General features: G+C 46.7%; 1 protein-coding gene across 6 annotated transcripts in view; it reads left to right on the forward strand.

The window, feature by feature from the left end:
- Window positions 1–21609, forward strand: part of ncam2 (neural cell adhesion molecule 2) — a 222801-nt gene that overhangs the window by 139616 nt on the left and 61576 nt on the right. For all 6 annotated transcript variants that reach the window (XM_023835627.2, XM_072717699.1, XM_072717704.1 and 3 more), the window contains exons 2-4: window positions 13518–13592; window positions 17947–18153; window positions 21010–21153. In XM_023835627.2, the coding sequence (XP_023691395.1) occupies window positions 13518–13592; window positions 17947–18153; window positions 21010–21153 (426 nt within the window). The remainder of the gene's footprint in view (window positions 1–13517; window positions 13593–17946; window positions 18154–21009; window positions 21154–21609) is intronic.

Here is a 21609-nt window from a genome sequence, read left to right on the forward strand (position 1 = left end):
CCTTCTTTCCGAGTGTAGTGTAAAATGCAGAGTGCAGTCAGGTTTCAGACCTTCTTTCAGAGTGTAGTGTAAAATGCAGAGTGCAATCAGGTTTCAGACCTTCTTTCAGAGTGTAGTGTAAAATGCAGAGTGCAGTCAGGTTTCAGACCTTCTTTCCGAGTGTAGTGTAAAATGCAGAGTGCAGTCAGGTTTCAGACCTTCTTTCCGAGTGTAGTGTAAAATGCAGAGTGCAATCAGGTTTCAGACCTTCTTTCCGAGTGTAGTGTAAAATGCAGAGTGCAGTCAGGTTTCAGATCTTCTTTCCGAGTGTAGTGTAAAATGCAGAGTGCAATCAGGTTTCAGACCTTCTTTCCGAGTGTAGTGTAAAATGCAGAGTGCAATCAGGTTTCAGACCTTCTTTCCGAGTGTAGTGTAAAATGCAGAGTGCAGTCAGGTTTCAGACCTTCTTTCAGAGTGTAGTGTAAAATGCAGAGTGCAATCAGGTTTCAGACCTTCTTTCAGAGTGTGGTGTTAAACACAGAGCTTCGTCAGGCTTCAAGCCTTCCCATCAAATCCATGAAAGCTCTCCCTAAATGTTCAGTGCTGGGATCTGCAGCTCTGTACCAAGGAGCCTACTAGCTCATCCTAGATGGTGTTCTATAACAATAAGGGGAGGAACAAGAAATAAATTCCCCCGGGTTCTCACCTTCTGCACTTAGCATTTGTAATCTGACCCAGCTAGTCCTTCCGTGTGAGACAGTGTGTCCCTTGTATTTGGGCATCCTTCTCCAACCTCCCACACATCCCCACAGTTCTCCTCTCCCTTCCCAGAATGCTCCACTAGGACTAGTGCCCTCAGTAGAGCGAAGGTCATGTCCAGCTCTATTGAAAAGCCAAAGGGCTCAAACCAGAGCAGGAGTATCTGCTTTAGTAATTGTTATTATTCCTTATTTAGCTGCGAACATGTACACTCAGTGACAAAAAAAGTTAAGCACCCAGAAGTAATGGTCCGATTTGGATGTAATTTGGTACACGTGCAGATCAGAGATGGGTATGTAAAGGATTTGATTTGCAAGGAGCTGGCATGGCCAGTCACCAGACACAGAGGATGCCTCATAGGTGCATTAGACAGCATTACCAGCACTTGATGGGGTTTGATAGGGGTGGCATTGTGGGTTTGCATGAGGCCGGGTGGTCGTATTGTGCTTTTGCCTGGCATTTGGGGCATGCAGATGTCACAGTTGCCCAATGCTGGAACCAGTGGGCATCTGAGGGTTCCAGTCGCCCAAGACAGACCACAGCAAGGGAGGATTGTCATATTGTGTGCCAAGCATTACAGAACCCCATGACATCTGCGCCTGCCATCCGGACACAAGAATTGGACTCTCTACAACACCCCGTGTCATCCTGCACCGTGTCTAGATGACCGGCAGCAGCCGGACTGCAGGTTCACCATCCTATATGTAGGCTGCCATTAACAGCAGCACAGAGACGGCTGCGTTTGAAGTGGTGCCGTAACCGGGAGGCATGGACTGATGACGAGTGGCATCATACCATGTTCAGCGATGAATCTCAGTTCTGCATTATCACGGATGACCGCTGTGTGCGTATATGACGGCGTAGAGGGGAGAGGACCAATCCTGCCAATGTTGTGGAGAGACACACCGCTGTTACTCCTGGCATCATGGTGTGGGGAGCCATGGAGTATGACTTCAGGTCATCTCTGGTAGTGATTTTGGGGACCCTGATGGCACAGCGCTATGTCAGTGACATCCTGCGTCTGCATGTCTTACCCGTCCTGAGACAGCACCCCGGTCTTTCAACAACACAACGCCCTTCCACACATGGCAGGTGTGTCTATGGGCTGCCTGCGTCATGATGAGGTCCTCCCCTGACCAGCCAGGTCCCCCGATCTTTCCCCAATCAAACATGTGTGGGATCAGATTGGACGTCAACTCAGACCCAGTGTCAATCTGCAGGATTTCGAGGGCCAGTTACAACAGCTGTGGGCCGACTTGCAGCAGGAGACGATACAACGGCTGTATGACTCCCTTCTGCACTGTATCACTGCATGAATCCCGGTGCAGTGTGGGGGGTGGGGGGGATGACAGGGGACTAGCAGTGTGCCCATGATGCCAACTCTGTTGTCTGTTTGATCTGATATTATACTCATTGTGATACAGCCACATGACCTTTCACCACATGCAGATTCATTTCATTTCCACCGCTTAACTTTTTTTGTCATTGATATTATATGTATATTTTTATTCAATGTAGATGTTTTAAATCTGATACCTGATCTGACACAGCTCTCCATATTTGACATCATAATCGTGCATTTCTACAGAACACATTTTACATTTCATTTATTTAGTGCATGCTTTTATCTAAAGTAACATACGTGTTGAGAAAGCAGGATCAGACAGACTCTGAGCCTTTGGGAGTTAAGGGCCTTGCTCAAGGGCCCAACGGTGAAGTCACTCTGCTGACCTGAGGTTTGAACCGGTGACCTTCTGATCAGGGGAAAATATAGCTTGTCTGCAATCTGTCCTAATTTTCAGGTCTTTCCCCTGAGTATCCAACAAATCTAATTACTGTGATCTCAGAGCAGGTATGATATCTGAAATTTAATCAGCGGGAAGCAGGACGTGGTGAGCCAGGGGCGTCCGGGTGGGAGGGTGGGGTGTCCAACCCCTTCCCATCGATACGGATGATCGGCGCCTCTCTCATCTCATTCGGGAACTGTCATGCCACCGCAGATGTTTATGTGTCCATTAAAGTGGATCAATGGTAATGAGGTTTATCACATAGGGAAATGTAGGAGCAGCGAAGGTCGTCGCTGTCTCTATATTAGGGGCCCCTCCCGCAGATAGGTGAGTAATTCTCAGCATTCCCTCCCCCCCCAAGCTTGGGAGGGAGCGCTCGATCCATGCATCCTCCTCCGGGGCCACAGATGTCCGCGTGGCTCTGGATAGGAAGCGGCCCGGATGATTAATTGCTTTTATTAGCTTCATGCGTCCTGTCAGGCTGACGGCCGGACGCGCCCCTTTGTCTCGCTGCGGACGGAGTGCTAAATCGCGCCCATTTCTCTGCATCTTTCAAACTTTCTTTCAGTTTCACTCACCGTCGTGTAGGACATTCATAGCGTGCTGTGATAGCGAGTCGCGTTCAGGATCCAAAACCGTATCCCAGCCTTTGGGCCTTGGGAGGACTATTTTCCAGTCTGCTGACGTCTAAATGCCCTGTCTAGCTATATAGTTAACAATAATGTCAATTAAAGCAACCTAAATAATATATAATCCTGTCCAAGGATGGATTATTCTGCCTCAATCAGATCAATGAGTGTTACACTAATTCTTGGAAGTCAAAGACTGTAAACAGAGTCACGTACTGTATATAAGGATCTGTATTGCCATGCAGCCGAGGTCGGTGGAAAACTTTTGCTGGCACATCTTGCTAATGTTGGAGATGGCATGACAGTAGACAAATATGACAATTAGGGCATAACATAGACAGTGAATAAATACAAGACACAAGATACCGGACAGAGATGAGTAAAAGTGATAAGTAGATATAGTAGTTTTTAACATGAAAGGTCAGATAGGGGTCACTTTAGTTTACATGAATATGGTCAGTAGGCGTGCATTTACAGCCTAGTTTGATTATCCTGACTGTGTCTAACTAGTCAACCATTAGCCATGAACAGTTAGCTACGCGCTAACATCCAGGAGTGCCCGTCATCGATACAATTAACTCAGTAAATATGGGTAAGAGATAGACTGTAAAGTATTGCAGATTCCCCATTACATGCTGTGCATATTCCCCTGGGTTGCCTGGCAATTATTATGAATCAGCAGATAAGAGTGACAGGTAACAGGATTTATTCTCTGAACGACAATTTAAACTGGTTCGATTAGATTCCGCTTTGGAAAAAAACGCAGTCATTTCGAATGCGACGATTAACATAATGCAGTACCCAGTGAGGTCTCCTAGTGAGGGAGCCTGATATTAATATTTAGTGACCCTGTCACACCATGAGCTGGGTGGAGATGCACAGGGCCATTTTCCCGGCGTATTGTAAACAAGAATGCGATCATTAAAATTTATACCGACTGTTAATTATTTTATTAGCATGCATTACCAGTTAAAGGCGCTGTAATTTTCCATCACCCATTCGCATTTTTCCCCATTCATTTTATTTGAGCGATATGTTATTTTAATTCATTTTGGCCTGCGGTCCAACCCGACAGCTTTAGCTCCTATGCGGTTATTAGCTGTCAGGTTATAAAAGACAACAGGCCGCAGACACTCGTGACTAGTTAAAACCAGTCCCAGGTTACGGGTTCAGCCCAGCTGAAGGTGCTGACTGACAGGCAGGATGAGGGCCTGTGTTGCGACTCCGTGCGGCATAGAAGGATTGACATGTATACGTGTTTATCGCTGACACCTGCGTCCCGTGGGCAGAATCGACAAAGCTACAATGCTAATTCTGACAACATAAGCCCTTCCTGTCCGACTGCAATGCTGAAAGGAGAGGAGGCAGCAGAGGGTTTAAAATCAGAGGGATGAGTTTGGCAGAAGAAATGCCTGTTATCTTCTCACATGCATGTATACATGCATAAGCGCATGTAGCGGAATAGCTACATCTGTGGGGATTCATATTCGTTTTGGGTTAACGTAATTAATGGTCTGTAGTCCCACGCCACCCACTGGAGGCACTGGGAGTGGGTTGGGATGCTGTGACCGCGATCGGAATGTTGGCGGTTCGCATCCTGCAGCCAGCGGACCGATTCTGTCATCGGGCCCTTGAGCTTCAGCAGCGCTGCATGCTGGCTGACCTTGCGGTTCAACCACAAGCTTTGCTTTCATGTGTGTATTTCTCAAAAAGGAGAGCAAGATGGGATATGTGAAAAGAAGCATTGCAATGCACTTGTACAAATGGTAAATAAAATGCATCATTTAAGTTAAAAGGGAATTGGTTTAAATATACGTATCGTGGGGGTGTTACTAGCAAATGGGTTTTTAGCTGTGCATTAGGGACACAATATGTCTGCCAATTCCCCTGTTATCACACTCTTTCCATGCATATATTGCATTTCATCTTTCAGGTTTATCGTCCACCATCGTGTCCAAACACGCCCCTCTTTATGCCGTGACTCCAGTAAACTAATAAACCTGAGCAGCCTTTTGAGCTGCCTGAGAGTATAAACTGCTCTTTAATAAACCTCGGAAATCTCGGCTCTCAAAGGGAAACAGAATATTAGTAATCATAACAAGAACCTGCGAAAAATGCAGGATGTTCATTAAAAATAATTAAAGGAGCTTTTTCCCTACAGTAACTAATTCTAATTTATGACACATTGTCATATAGTTCAGTTTTTCAAAGGAGAGAGGGAGCTGAATGTACATTTTAATGTAGTATTTAACCTACTGGCCTCATCGATATTATGTAGCATAGCTGGAGACATGTTACAATTATAAGTGAAGAAAGAGTGAAACAGGCCAAACGGTGGATTGAAATATTTAATCAGGCGTAAGCAGCCAAAGACTTCAAGGGCGGCGCTGGTTTCATTACCAATCCGAGACCCCAGTGTGCCTGATTGGAGTAAGAGCTTGACGAGATGGGGTCTGGCCGGACTCTGCTGAAGATGCTGTTGTTACTCCACAAAGACCCTCCTTTTCGCTTCACTTCCTTAGAGAGTGACAGCACAGACAACAAGCGAAGGTCTTTCCCAGAATCCTGAGCCACCTGCCTGGCGTGTGTGTGCCCACGCTTACTGTGTGTGATGGGAGAATATTGTTCTTCCGCAGCTACAGGGTGCAGTCATCTGCAGTTCATCGCAAATCCAGATCAAGGGTTTGAGAAAAAAGGATTGTAATGGTGTAGTGTGTCACTCAGCAGGTTAGGGACCAATGAACGTCTCCAGATGGTTGTGTGTTCAAATCCCGTGACCAGCATAGCCATATAACCATATAATCTTTAACCACAACTACTCCAAAGTAGTGCAACCCTTCTCTCTCACCCTGAGCTTTCCTCATGTGTACAATGCTGGTTATGACTGACAGGTGACCTCGATTAAATCAAAGATACGGGGCAATATTTAGTAAAATCCTAGTATGTGGACCCAGCAATAACCTATTTCATCAGTCATAGAAATATTTCTCATTTTGTTTAGCACAAAATCTCTTTAATTTTTCTTCAGATTATGTTGCTGGGTATTATGCAGGTTAAGTATCTCACTCAGGATGTGCTGACATATATCCCATGACCCTCTATCTTAAAATGCCTAACAATGACCCAGAAGTGTTGATTAATTGATGTATACATTCTTTTGACCTCTGTCTGACTAGCACAGGTTTAGGCTGCTCTGGTAGTTCTAAAGAAATATATGCCTGGATCCTCCTATGCTTCTGCTGGGATTCAGCAAGCATTGATTTTACGTTTCTGGGACTAAGGAAAGGAAGGTGTGAGATTAAGGGGGCTTGTGTGGGTTGGGTGAGGGGGTTCTCAGAGATTTAAAGGTTTTTTGCCTGCTTGTCAACAGAGCAGCACAGGAAATGTTCGAACCAACTGATTGTGTCATTTTTGGTTAATTTAAGCAAAGGTCAAGCAGACAAAGAACTTATCACACCCAAGTCACTGCAAAAGTAGGCAAAAGTAGGCTTACAACATAGTTCTATGGCTCAGTGATCAGAGTGAAAAATGGCTCAGGATGCCATTTACAGCTTCCGTGCTGCTGTGTGTCCAAGTGCATGATTTTACTGGGATGTAGAGTGTACTGAAGTCCTTTCTGATTTTGAGAATTTGAGGCATTGACTGATAACAGTTAACAGATTTATGTGTACATAAAATCTGCCAATAGGAAAGACAGTAGCCAGTCACATGACTGTTTTTCACAGTATAAATGATGCCTGGTTCTTCTTTGATCTGTTCAGGTGAAATAGTTTCCAGTTTTCAGAAGCTCTTTTGGGTAAAGAAGAATACAGAAAACATAATGGACAGAGTGTTCACATTTGCTAGACCCTTGTGGCTAGGATGTTCATCGTCTGACATCAAGGGGCCTCAGACACAACAAGGGGACACAATAATAGATGCAGTGACGAGGACCGAGGGAATGGATGAATGACTGCAGCTACTCCAGAGACAGACTCTATCCCCCAGACGCCTACATTCATTTTCAAAGGTCACTGCCATTTGTATTGCATTTCTTTCTTGGGCACCCAGACAAAAATTCACGCTCAAATAATTAGACCCCACTGAATTATGTTTACCCTATTTAATACCACAGTAATGAGACAATAACTAACAGTTCCTCTAATAACACTATTAGGAATGATGTCATTATAGCTTTAATTGCCTCTGAAATCGAGGCAGTGAGATACAAATACTATGAATAACGTTAAAAGCTCCATTCAGGATGAATGTGGACATAGAGGTACATGTTCAGTGATCGAAGGCAGTTGAGTTGTTGAATGTATCTGAATAGATCTACAGATAAATAATGTGTTGGTCATTCATTTTGATTGTGCGAGCAGCACAAGGGCTGGATTGAGTGGGTCGTGTCTGTTGCTCTTTCAGCTCTGTCACTAAGTCATCCCATGTCCACTTGCAGTTCCTTCCTCCACCTGAGGAGATGCTCTAATGAGCTGAGCCCTGGAGACAACGAAGAGGAGGAAGGGAGAGGGAGGGAGGGTGAGCTCTAGTTCCTGTGAGATCGGATGAGTAAGACGACACCGCCCACCGCTGTCCGTGGTGCTGAAACACGTCACACATCACCAGAGCACAATAGGTCCAGGTGGCCAAAGTAGCCATTTCTCTCCCAAAGAATGACGCACCATCCCTCGGATTAATGAGCTCGTCTTGGGAGGATGGTGGAGGGTGAGAGAGAGAACGAGAAATGGAATGGATGAAGGATGGGGTATAATTCTGATACTAATTAAAGGTTCTTCCGCTGAAATCTCCCCTAATTACAAAAGTGTGTTTGTTTGTGCAGCACTACCTTATATTACCTTCAGGGACAGTGAACATTTCTGAAATAAAACACACTATAAACACGATATCGCAAATACGACTGACCTGATCTCACTTTAACAGCTTATTTCCGGTGTCCTTAGTGGCAAATATGCTGAGGAATATGAAGCAAACTGAATAAGATTTAACCTTTATTATCACACTTTATATGGCAGAATCCAGGCTTGTTATGGGAGACTCCCCAGGATCAGGATTGCTTACCCTGGAGGATTCAGTGGCACTACAAGTAACCCCCCCTCCAGTGAGAAATGCCACGGTTTGCAAAAAGGTTTCCATGAGGTTGTTTTTACCTGTCATTAAAAATCACTTTCAATGTCACAGAGTAACTGAGGGAATCAGTGCTTTAGGAGGCCGTGTCCACCACAGGCCAAGAGGTTGTCTATAGCAGTGCTTCATAGTAATGATGTTCTCTGAGTCTACAGTCTCGTAAAGAATAAATCTCTCTGTGGCATCCCTTGTCAAAATAAAACATAATTATCTTTTTTTGTGTAAAATATATTATAGCAAATTCTGCTGTAATATGATATCACCTCTTGTGTGTTAAGTGATCAACGATGTATTTATACATTTCCACAAAAAATGTATGGATTTGGATCTTTATATTTTTTCTACAGTCTTGGAGCTTGTAGAAAATCAATAATTCGAAAAAGTTTGGAAGGGGATGTTTTTCACAAAATCTGGGGCTTTTTGTAGACATCTGATGTTTATCCAGATTTCCAGATTAGGTAGACAAAGCGTAAAATATTTCATAGAGCATGGAAGTGTGAGATGAGTGAAAGTATTCCTGTAGGATGTGTCGCATTGCAAAGCGGGCCACACACAGTTTGTGCTAAGTATTTACATATTATAGAACTTCATATAGCATGACAGTCTCAGGAGGTGACGCTGCAGGTACGGCAGTTGGCTGGGCACTGCTTTCTGTCTAGCTGAGGCTTACTGGAGGACCTGAGGGAATCTGGAGAGAAAATCCTGAATGAGTCACTCGTGGAGGATCAGATGTCTCTCATACCAGCAAAAACCGACTGCAGGAACTTGAGATTCCAGCTTTTTGTGGAGAGGAGACACTGCTTAAAGTAGAGATATACCTTAAATGCACGTCTTCATAAATTCCTTATAAACATCTTATTTAAACTTAAATATTCAGCTATGCATACCAAAGGAGTCAATACACCATCTAATCGTACGCCAAACAAAAAATACGGACATGTTTAGTGAGATTTTTCCGTGTTTTATATGACATTTTGAGACGGAAATTTTAATGAGCCGATGACAAGCCCTGATACTTCAGATCCTGAGCGAAATGTTTAATTAATCAGCAAATCACACTGAGTCAATCACTTGAGGATAATGACATTTTGGTATAATCCAGACTGGCAAGGGCAGGCCTCCTTCATTACGCCGTGATTGGCGAATGAGTGGTTCCCGCGACGACGCCATGTTTACGGTAAACGGTGTAATGCGTGTAGCTACAGGTAACTGGTTAACATGAGCACCACTGCGGGGGCTTTCAGGCCGATTTTAGCAGGATTCATTTTAATTAAGTCGATCTGAAATAATTTCATTCCAACGCTAGCGGCAAATTGCTCGCCCAGACCTCGTGCATCTCCATCTGGCTGCTCCATCTTCCCGCTGTCCGTGCTTCGCCAGCCAGCTACGGCTGGTCCAGACCTCTGCCAGCCTTCTGCTCTTCTTCCCATCCAGACAGTCCCACATTGCAGCCTCTCCCTGCATCCATCACTGGTCACCGACCGTGGTTGGCACTGGATTACATCATCGCTCAGGGCATCCCGGGCAGAGCACGGCACTGAGGCCATTGCACTTGTCATCCCTGTCTGTCACCGACGGTCACCTTTCCTTAACCCTCTGCTTAGCTAGTTGCCTGTTGTTTCCACTTTCCTGCTCTGCCAATGTCTCCGTGAATAGTGTCTCCACAAGAGGTTGTTTTGGCAGATTCATCTGAGTTAGGTTACTGTGTCAGTGGTTAAAACAAAAAACAAAAAAAGAACAGTATGGTCGCTCAACATGGTGACCTTATCCTTCATGCTGTTGGCTACATGGTCTGGCCTGTATGCTTCCTCTCCCTAAAGCATCCCCTGCCATCAGTTCGCTCATCAGTCCATCAATAACCGCTGATACATTCCGTGATCGTGGTGAGCCAGTCTCAGGAAGCATGGGGCACATCGCTAATGCTAATCTACACGTGTTTCTTTCATTGCTGCTGGATCATCTACAGGAGCACACAGGAGTGGGTTTGTTGTTTCTGGGACCACAGTCAAAAAAGTCAGACAGCATTTCTCTAAAATGTCTCTGCCTAGGTCTTTTGAATTCTCACTGGCAAGTGCTTCGCTAAGATAAACAAGCGGATTTGATGTTCTCTGTGTTCTGAGGAGAGGCCCATGAGCCTCTGGACCCCAGTGTCCATGTGACCCTTTTCTGGAGCCCCACGCCCATTTTTGAGGAAGTGGTTGACGCACCAGCAACCGCTCGCCCTTGGCCATGAAGCCCGAGGTTACACCAGAGCTTGTTTACCGACAGCGTGCTTTGAGAAAATTCGGAAATACATCCCAACATTCAGCAGCCTTCTAATTAAGCATGAACAGCTACAAATGGATGGAACACAGGCTGCAGAGCTTTCCGACAAATATATGCACATGGAGCACATATTTTAGCTCTAATTAACTAAACGCAAGTCATGCACCCAGCGGCCGGACAGCACGGTCTATAATTATCTGCGACTTCTGAGAGAACCTGGGAAAGCCCCAGGCATCGCCCTCGGCCCACGGCCCCTGTAGTGCATACTGAGAGTGAGGTGAAGGCTATCCAGCAGCTGCAGGTCCTAGGGGACAGCCCTCTGGCACTATGGGGTGCTGAGGGGGACAGGGTGCTTAACCGGTTCCTGAACCCAGAGTGACAGCATGGCTGTACTCTAATCTGCCAGCGGCCTGGTTACTTATTCATGCCATAGCAGGTGGAAGATGCCGCATTTGGTGGCTAGTGCTGCAAATGATGCCATGTGTAGTCAGCGTGGAGGTTTGGCCCCCTGTTGGCCACAAACAGTCACTACACTTTGTGGGGGCCTCAGAAATAACAAATCTACCCCTTTAGATAGATAGATAGATAGATAGATAGATAGATAGATATGCCTCCATAAACTCAGTTCATAGGAGTTTGTGGAGGAGGTGGATCCAAGCAACTAGAGGCGGGACCAAACTGTCAGATGTCTTGGTCCCGCCTCCTCTAGTTGCTTGGACCCACCTCCTCTGCAATCTGATTGGTTAGGTCTTGGAAGCAATCATTTTTCATTCTGCCTTCAGTACTATTTTGTGTAAGTTAAACTCTCATAAGCATAAACTCATGCTGCAGCTCGTTAAACAGAGGTCACCTCAAGAGGCAACTTTGAGAGGGATCCGGTTTCGCTCCTGTGCAGGATCAAATGTGAAAAGTAGTGAGCAAGATCTCACGCTCTTCACCAGGGCCAGAGTCTGTTTCAGTACCCCCCCCCCCCCAGGGTGCATATGCTCCAGCCTAATCATGTGTCCATGACACCGAGGCCGCCTGAGAAGTCATCTTGGATAAGCCTGATTGATAATGGGCTTTTTATTGAGACATATTTTCTCCACGTGGAGTTGTGGGGGGGGGGGGCACTGTGTCTTCCTGACGCCAGACAGCCACCGGCCACGTCGGCGAGCAGAAACCGTCCATATCTTTACGCCCCACTACAGAACCATTAGGTTCTGGTCCATATCTTTCAATACGCGGCACTGCTGTAAATTGTTTATAACGGACCCAAAATCACACTTCCCCCTGAATGCCTGATGTGTTCCCATTTCCTGCTTACATGGGCATTTATTCATCAGAGCTGCATCCAACCAGAATATGAAGACGATGCCCATAAAGATTAACAGGGGGAAATTCATATTAATGACTTAGATTTGATTTTTTTCTGTTGTTTTGGCTCCACCCCATGACAGTAATGCATATGCAAGAAGTCCTGTTCCTCTCGTATTACATTTATAATGAACTGATTTTGATTGTATGAGCAATTTGGTGTCCCCTCCAACTGTGCTGATTGACATGCCGGATGGCTGGAGTTCCGAAGTCTGTCCCAGAGGCATAAGGCAGGGGGCTAGGGGTGGGGGGCTGAAACCCAGGCAGCATTCTGCCCCCACGGGGCGGGATGCCAAGCTGGCATGTTTTATCATGAACACAAATGCACATGCATGCCCATGGCAGCCGTCGGTCGTGGTTAGATACTGACGCTGCTAAACTTCAGGGTTTGTGGGGGTGCCCTGGGCAGAGATCTCTTTCAACATGGAGGGAGAATATGGCACATAAACACACAAATACAGACAGAGCCAAGAACAGACCAGAACAGGGGTGTATATGGGGAGGAGCCACAGGGGTACTGGCCCTAGCTGAAAGCTGATTGGTTCCCGGAATGCCCCATCCCCTGTCAATCACCAATCCAATACATATCATTGGCTAATGATAAGAATGGTCCCTCTGCATGAATTATGGGTCCTCTTATACGCCCCATTTTCCAAAAGCCTAGAATCATCCCTGGTCAGGACCATGATGGTGCAAAGTCATATGCCAACTTGCAAACAAAGCCAACCAACCATCATCAAGTGGTGACTCGTCACATGTCTCACTGTCCACATGAAAAACTAGATCAGGAAACAAAATTATTTAAAGTGTTTCTATTGGCCTAAAGCTCATAAATATTTGTGGTTTGTGCTTTTTTTTCAGGGCAGAACATAATCGCCCTCTTTTGGCAGTAAGCTGACGTTGCACCTAATATTGTCATCCAATTATCGTGCCTATAAGCACTGTGACTGCCTGTGTGTGCAAATATGTTAAGCTCTGTTTGTGCACACTTACATCTTCTTGTCAATCATAAATCACTTTACATTTTTCCTCACCCTGGTCCAAAGGGAAATATTTTCAGCTGTCGCAAGAATAACATAATAATAAGTTCTGGGCAGGAGGAAATTACTTGTTAAAACAACACAATTGCCACTAATATACAGGCTGTGCTCCAGACGGACATGTTGTCTGAGAAAATGTATAAATGTATTTGTACATTTATTGTTTTCACTGAGTCATTAGCTTTGACCTTTGTGGATCAATTGTGCAGCTAAACAAATAAACCCTGGATTCAGAGTTGGTTTTTTTTTTTCATTTCTTATCTTTATTTGTGTGCTATCCAGTTTTTTTCAGAAGGTATTTTGAATGGAGAATTATGTAAAAGAGAGAGAATAATCAAAGACCGGGCCAAAATAATCAAAGAGCTTCATGACAGGGAAGATCAAAGGTTGTTTTAAAGCTCCGCTCTTATTATGAGATGGACGTCACATGTGACATACCGAAGAAGGACTTGTCTCTCCCCTGGGGACTTGACTTTGCTTTTTTTGCATGGACATTGTTTCTTTTATTAATGTCAGTATGAGATCTCGCCCGTTGACCACACCCCGCTGACCTCTGACCCCTCCCTCTCTCCCCCCAGCTGTCCTTCAGGTGTCCATCTCTCTGAATAAGGTGGAGCTCAGCGTTGGAGAATCCAAATTCTTCACCTGCACCGGTAAGCATACACGGAAATATAATTGCCCCCAATGGAAAGATAGTTCGAATAAGACTAGTGCATTTGTGGCAGGATTGTGTAAATATCATGCTTCTTTCTGACTGGTGTGGGTGACTGGTGCAGCCCTCTCTTATTCAAGCGCAGATGAAACAGAAGGACAGAATAATGATACTGGTTTCCAGGGCTCACCGAGGGACCACTATTCCCAGTAAAAAAAATAAAAGCTGCCGAGCATCTGTTATCGCTTGTTGTTGTGAGAGATTTTAGGCAGAGCATGTGTGTGTCGGGACCAGGGGGACTTTCTGTGCGATATCACTCTGCGTCAGTCTTCCAGCTCTCTTAGCAGCAAGGAGTACTAAAGCAAATATGTACGTACATATAAGGAGTGGGGGGAGGAGCCAGGAGAGTACATATAGCAGCCAAGGGGAGGGGCTAAGTATACCTTTGGGTGATGATGGAATGGGAAGTCAGTGGGTGGAGCTCAAGTCGGGGGTGGGGCCAAGGTTTATGGAACAGCAAAGGGGTGGAGCTAAGTAAGCCTGTAAGTGATGTTTGACAATAAATTGGAGCATGGCCACATATAGGTGGTGGGGGGTGGTGCTGAGGTCACAGAGATAGAGAGAGGGAGAGCAGGTGGTGGTGGAATGGAAATTATGTGGGACAGAGATACTGGCTTCTATGAGGGATTTCGGGTAGGGCCACCTTTACCTGTGATGGGTGGGGTCAGGGTTCAAGTCTAACTGGAAAAGAGGTTCCAGTAGCAGCAGGGATGAACGCTGCAGGTTTATGCCACTTATGCTAATGCTGGAATAAACAATCAGGCTGAGATGGCTCCAGCCCACCCGCCCCCCCCCCCCCGGGAGACTTTCCATCACTCACACGTCCCACCTGTTTGTTTTCCTTTGGCACAATCTCTCCGAAAAGGTGCGGCTGCAGCCAGCGGGGAGTGGAACCTCCAGCATGTGAATGTGGGGGGGGGGGGGGGGGGGGCAGGGGGGCATGGCGTTGCCTTGGTTACTGCAAACTCAGCCTTCCGTGCTGTTTTACATTCATCGCCTCCACTGTTACCCGTAGGATGGCACGAGACAGCAGCCCCGACTCCAGTGAGCAGGCAGGCAAGGGCCATTACGAGCTTTTAAAGCCATTAGTATTACCCGTCTCCAGCTGCCTGTAGTTCGGATTCAGCCTCATTCCAACTTGCTTCTAGCCATCATTTCCATGTAAGGCTGGCTGCACGTCATTGGTTCTTTCCCTTGACCCCGCCCCTTTTCTGACAAGTTACAATGACTCTACCCACTTCCCCCTTGCATACAGCTCTGATCCATCTCCGCTTGCCCCTGCACAGAGCCCTGATTCTGTCTCCTACCACCCTCAACACCACCCCCCACAGGGGGGGAAAGTGATGGATCAGAAGCCAGAAATCTTGGTACTAGTTCCATCTGGTCCATTTGGGGATCTTTGGGAAGTATCAGCCATTGCGGTCCAGCCCCGCACCGCCACTGTGGGGGTAACGGACACTTCTCGAGAAGAGCCCAGCGCCCTAGCGTGTCTGGTAATCTCCGTGCCACGCCGGACGAGAGCCAGCTGTGCGCCATCGAGACGGGCTCCCGTGGCGCCAGCTGGCAATTAGCACGCACGAGGGCCTGTTGAAGATGAGAGGATGACTCCTGGGAAGACCCTCTCTAATGCACTTCCCCCCGATGTGGCGGCGGCCATCATGTGGCAACATCGCCTCGGTGACAGAACCACCGTGTCCCTGAGGGATGCAAAATGCCTTCCCTCAGGGCCGGGCCTCCTGTAGCCAGACCTGCAGTGCGGTTTAGGCTATGATTCACAGGCAGCATCTTTCCCGCTAACTGTCTCCGTGTGACCCTCACATGTTCCATATAATAGGCCCTCAGAGACAAACCCACAAGCCCCGGGATGATTATGGAAGACCTGGGAATATTTGCAGAGAGAGAGAGGGAGAAAGAGAGAGAGAGACAGAGAGAGAGAGATGAAAGCTGGAGTGACTAGATCAAGCCTTCTGCAGTGTACACATCATTTTTTTCCTCAGTTACTTAAGTCACTGCATGTAAATGAGAGGATACGTTCCCCAAAAAGCTAAAAAAGCGACTCCGGCCTCCTGCGGTGTGATCCGCCCTGGTGACGGGATCCCAAGAAACTTCTCATACGAGGCAGTTCACGTAAACAGACACACGGCAGCACCCGGAGTGCTAAATCGGTACGACGCCCTGGTTGACAGGTCGCTAGCTGTGTTCTACCCTCCCCACACACACACACACTCAACCCCCCAACCCTGAACTTCCAGAAGTGCCGAGCCCAAACTCCTAGGGGTTGCCGATGGAGCTGTTCGTCCACGGGGTGCTGGAGCGCCCTCTGCTGGAACGCCCCAAGAATGCATGAGATTTTTGGTCTTCTTGCTCGGACATCCCTGGGCGACACAATGTCCTTGGAGAGGTGTTTCTGGAACACAAGGTGACAGCAAAAGCAGCAGGACTTGCACCTCTGCATCGCAGTCAGAGCGTATATAAAGATATCTCCGCTGAAGCCTCAGTACACCAGAGGACCATCATGCTCTGCAAATATAACCGATAAATAAACTGTCAGAGCCCAGGTAAAACATTCATTAATATTCCTGTCTATGCGAATTAACACACTCATGTGCTGTAAATATTCTTTCTGACGTGCTGCCTTTTTGACGCCAAAAAAAAGTGCTTTTAAGGGCCGGCAATACGTTCTGGAAATTTCCGACGCGTCTATTTTGAGAATGGGACATTAATCTTTCCAGTCTTCGGTGAGCAGCTTCCAAGTAATGTCAACATCATTAAGCATTATCGCTAATTAGTCACAGCTGAAACCCCTCACCGCTTCCTGGAATCTGACACACCTGTTACTGCAGGATTTCCAAGGGGGTGCCCCTCCCCCCCCCCCAGCCTCCCACCTTATGCACGGCCGCGAAAAGGAAATCGAAGGAGTGGCGGGAAATGGCAGTGCGTCCCCCTCGCCAAACAGACATCGCTCCTTGCCGCATTTACACTGCCAAAGTTAATGAGGTCACACAAAGCGACTCTGGAATGCCACATCTCAACAGCTTCCTCCCAGAAGAGCTGAATCAATTACCACAAAGCATGATGGGTAGAAGCTGACAGCACAACTGGGATAAAGGCATAGCTAATTTTTACTCCCATTACCTGAGGGGCATGTATACATAGTAAACATTACCCAGGGTGAGACAAGGATAATATCCTTTTCAATATTTCTCTGTTCCCGGATGAATTGTCTCTAATTGTGAAAGATTTTTATCTCCAAAGCCTTGTCTTGAGTGAATTATTATTGTTATTGCTCATTAATCAGGATTTATCTTTCCGCAAGAACTAATTCAGAATTTATTTGCGGGATACAAAGAAAATTAAGCTAAAAATCAAATGTACAAAAATACATGGCTGTGTCATGAATAACTGCACTGAGACAGGGTACCCTGTCAGGATCCATTTCTCCTGAAGACATTGGAGGTGGAGGATACTGATTTATGGTGTCCTGTGCACACTGTTCTATAAAACAGCACACATTCAGCTGGACTAGGTATAAAGTTAGAGAACAGTACACTTTTGACCTTGACATTCTAGTAAACGTGAACATGTAGGCTCTGCGTGACTGACTGTACCTTGTGCTTGTGTGTGTTGAAGTTTGCCGGTCTGCAAGGACTTAGGAGAGAGTATGATAGTGGGGGAGGCACTACTTTACAATTTAAATGCAGAGGCCTATTTTTGGGGGGGAGATGAATTAAGGCAAATTAAGTATTGAGGGGTACGGGGCCCGCCCCCCTGGTTCCTACGTGCGTGCCTGTGTTTTTGTGTATGAGTGTGTGTTCGAACACAACCTTGACCCAGACGAAAGTGTAGCTGGGAGATAATCCCGGTTACGGAGGGAGAGAGAGAGATTCAGAGAGAGAGAGAGAGAGAGAGAGAGAGAGCTGGATGGGCTTCTGGTCATCCTCTCCAAAAGCGCCAGGCCAGATTCAGCATGAATCCAGATTTGGTTATCTTGTCGTACAAAAGAGAGCAGACGGAATCGGAAGTCGGGCTGCTTAGGGAGTGTATTCGCCGAGAAAGGGCCAGAGGAGGATTCACCAGCTGAATTTCCAGAGGCCCGGATGGTATGTTGCTCATCACAGCTAAGCATTAAAGATAATATGTGTGGCTGGTGTCTGAGCCAGCTAGCGTGACCTTCTCCACCGCGGGGCGCATTCATTATTTACTGAAAGTTTTCAATCTGCTGTGGGTGCCGACATGAGACACACACATACCTGAACACACTCCCCCGTGACCCTCCTGTTTCCGGCACCTTCCAGCCATTGGGGAGCCTGTCAACCTGGAGTGGTACAACCCACAGGGGGAACGCATCCTGTCGTCGTCACGTGTGTCCCTGCACACGGAGGGGGTGCGGTCACGGCTCACCATCTACAACGCCAACGTGGAAGATGCCGGGATCTACCGCTGCCAGGCCACCGACGCCAGCGGGCAGACGCGGGAGGCGACAGTGGTGCTGGAGATTTACCGTGAGTGTTCCCGATTTATGTCAGAGGTCAGAGGTCACTGACCTTTTAACTGTATCACCAGGTTAGACGTGTGATTGTCTTACTTAACAGGAGATGGTATCTAAAATGTGAAATCCCGCCTTTGGTACTTAAGGAAGGGGTGGTATTGTGATGCAATGGTTAGCACTATTCTCTTACCCTTCTGGGGCTGGGATTCGAGCCCCTGTCATGGTTTCATGCGTGTGGAGTTTGCATGTGCTCCCCATGTCATTATGGGGTTTCTTCCAGGTACTCCAGTCCCCCCCAGTCCGAAAACATGCAGAGGCTAATTGGAGGTACCAAATTGCCCTTAGGTGTGCGTGTGAGTGAATGGTGTGTGAGTGTGAGTGAATGGTGTGTGCGTGTGAGTGAATGGTGTGTGAGTGTGAGTAAATGGTGTGTGAGTGTGAGTGAATGGTGTGTGAGTGTGAGTAAATGGTGTGTGAGTGTGCCCTACTATGGGTCGGCACCTCATCCTGAGTCGTTCCCTGCCTTGTACCCATGGCCTCCGGGATAGGCTCCAGACCCCCCACAATCCTAAATAGCACAAGCAGTTTCAGAAGATGGATGGATGGTACCTAAGGAAGTTGTGCATAGAAAATAACCTACTGAGAAGTTATAGAAACTATAAAGGCCAGGATTCAGCCATCTTGCAGAATTAGTGTATTTGTGATCTCAAAGGAACAAAAGGCAAATTTCTTAAAATTAAACTTCAAAGTATTTTTCCTTCTGATGATTAGTCACGGAAGGAACAGGCCTTCCATAGCCCTGCCCTCAGGGGTTATCATCATTGGACAGCAAATGATTGACAGGTCGCAAAAATCCCTCCCGCCATCCATTTTGGCCCCTCATTTCACCAGCCACCATTTGCTACAATTTTTTAACTTTACATTAAAGCACATGCTTTATCACCAAGAAAATATGCATGTTTAGTTAAATTTGGACCAGGATGTATAAAAATGATAGAAAATGTTTTATTGTGTATTATTTATTATTATGTACCCAAAACTTGATTCGTTTATAAGATAAGATAAAACTTTTTGACCCCAGGGTGCAATTCTCATGCATACAAAAGTAAGAAGTCATTAGGTTGGCATTTGTGAGCTATTTGTTCATCAGGGATGATCTGTGCGTCCGTCCTGCTGCTTCTCCTGGTCAGGGACCCAGATACAGAAAAGCAGCAGATGCGTAATAAAGGGCAACATGTGACTTAACTGAATTCACATAACATGGCATTACTGTATGTTGTACTCAAAATCCACCTCATCGATTGAGCTAAACCCCGACTGCTGAATCTCTGTTGGACGTTTTCTGCCCATTCCCCCCTCCCGCACAAGACAAAGACCATGTTTGTTTTCAGTCTCTGCCGAAGAACGACACCACGATTGCAGGGAGCGGCAAATTGAGGTCGGCCATGCTTTGTCTGGATGCGGCAGGAGAGCCGCTTGATGTGAATGTGATTCTAAGTCGGCGAAGCCATGCGGCAACGGTTTCAGGGAGACGCTCACGCACGCACACGCACGCACATGCACGCACACGCACGCACAAACACAGCCTTTCAATTTAAGAACGCACAAAGGAGAGAGAACCGTGGAGTTACCGTGTTTAACGTTATCACGTTCAATTACCGTGCACTCTCAAAACGAATGGAAAGGGCAAACGGAAACACTGGATGAAAACGAAGAGAAAACACAAGGGGAGGATTGTGACCATGCAGGCTAAATTATAAGCACGTGTGAATATTTTTGTAGGAACTGAATGAAAACAACACAGTTGAAAACAAAGGAGAGCTTCAGCTTATTTTGGTGTCTACTGGCGTTTTAGATCAAAGACAATCAGAGTTCTTAGTGGGGGCAGGTGGGCTATTCATGTAGCAGACACTAATATCCAAAGTAACATACATTTCTGAGAAGGAAGAACTAGCCAGTCCCTGGAGCCATTGGAGGTTAGGAGCCTTGTTCAAAGACCCAACGGTGACATCATTTCACCAATGCTGACATTTGATCCAACAACCTTCCGATCACAGGCACAGAGACGTAACCTGCTAAGCCACACACCATACAAGAAAAGGCTTCAAGATACGTAAATAGGGATGTCACATGACACAGACAGCGAGAGCTGTTCAGGAAATAGGGTGATGCTCTTAGTTAAAGAGGCAAAAACTTTCTCATTCTTATACTCAGGTAACTGACATGAATGTCTGTAACTGGTGAGTGCACTGCTAACACTTTAGATGCCTCTACTGGGGTCACTACTGATGCAGAATATTTTAATGCTTAATGGAAATGCCCTCTTAGGAAGAGGCTCAGCTGCACCGCCGTGATTCGTGGCACCATCCTATCCCGGTGCTATCTCACCCCCCCCTCCCTTCTCATGTGCATACTGTCAGCCAGCTGTTTCATCCTCGACTTTGCAAAGCGATGAGGAGAGTGACACCCGGCAAACCTGGACACCACCTCATACAACACCGGCATCATAGGGGATAAGACGTAGGGGAAAGCAGTCTCCTGCCCCTGTGGTTTTTATTTAGTGTTTTTTTCCTGGACCTCCTGCCTGCAGATGACTAATGCAACGTCCCAGGGGGTCGCACCCGGAGCCTATGGGCCAGCCACATTTTTTAATGCGATGCTGATGGCTTCCCTGAGCATTTATGCTAATGTGTTTTTGTTTTGTCTAGCAGAAGCTACCAAAATAAAATGGGAAATTTAAATGGTTCAAGTCCATAATGCACGAGTGCAGATTGTGCTGCTTCCCGTCTTCTCCGCTGCTGCCGGAGGTCACCAGGTCGCGGGACCGTCAGGGAGCCTGACCCTCTGCATCCATATTACTGTGCCACAGAGAGGCTGACCTTCCGGGAGATTCTGTCACCCCAGGAGTTCCGGCAGGGGGAGGTGGCAGAGGTGGTGTGCGATGTCACCAGCTCGCCTGTGCCCATGGTGTCGTGGTACTACAACAACATGGAGATCACTGCTGCCAAAAAAGGTGAGCCCCCCCATACACGTTGCCATGACGACACACGATCATCTCCAGGGACGTGAGTAGTCACATTGCTATGCAAATTCAGACAAGGCATCTCATGACAGAAATTGCATTAATAAACACTTCCTGTATGTGTCAAAAATAGAAAGCCAGCGTTAAGTCGCATACTGACAACTGAATTAAGTGTTTTATATTAAGTAATTTGTATCAACCTGTAAACGTCTCTCTTCCATCCACCAGACGATGCCTTATGAATGGTTATCGTGTCAGACCCCATGATGCTAATCGCGGCCTGATAATCCCCACTGACAGGGCGCCTTTCATACTCACCCTGCATACGCGCCGATGTTACGCGCCGATGTTACGCGCCGATGTTACGCGCCAATGTAATGCGCCAATGTAACGCACCAATATTACATGCCGATATTAAGTACCAAGGACTGTGCTTTATGATGGAAA

This window comes from Paramormyrops kingsleyae, chromosome 1, assembly GCF_048594095.1.
Source record: "Paramormyrops kingsleyae isolate MSU_618 chromosome 1, PKINGS_0.4, whole genome shotgun sequence".
NCBI classification, from domain to species: domain Eukaryota; kingdom Metazoa; phylum Chordata; class Actinopteri; order Osteoglossiformes; family Mormyridae; genus Paramormyrops; species Paramormyrops kingsleyae.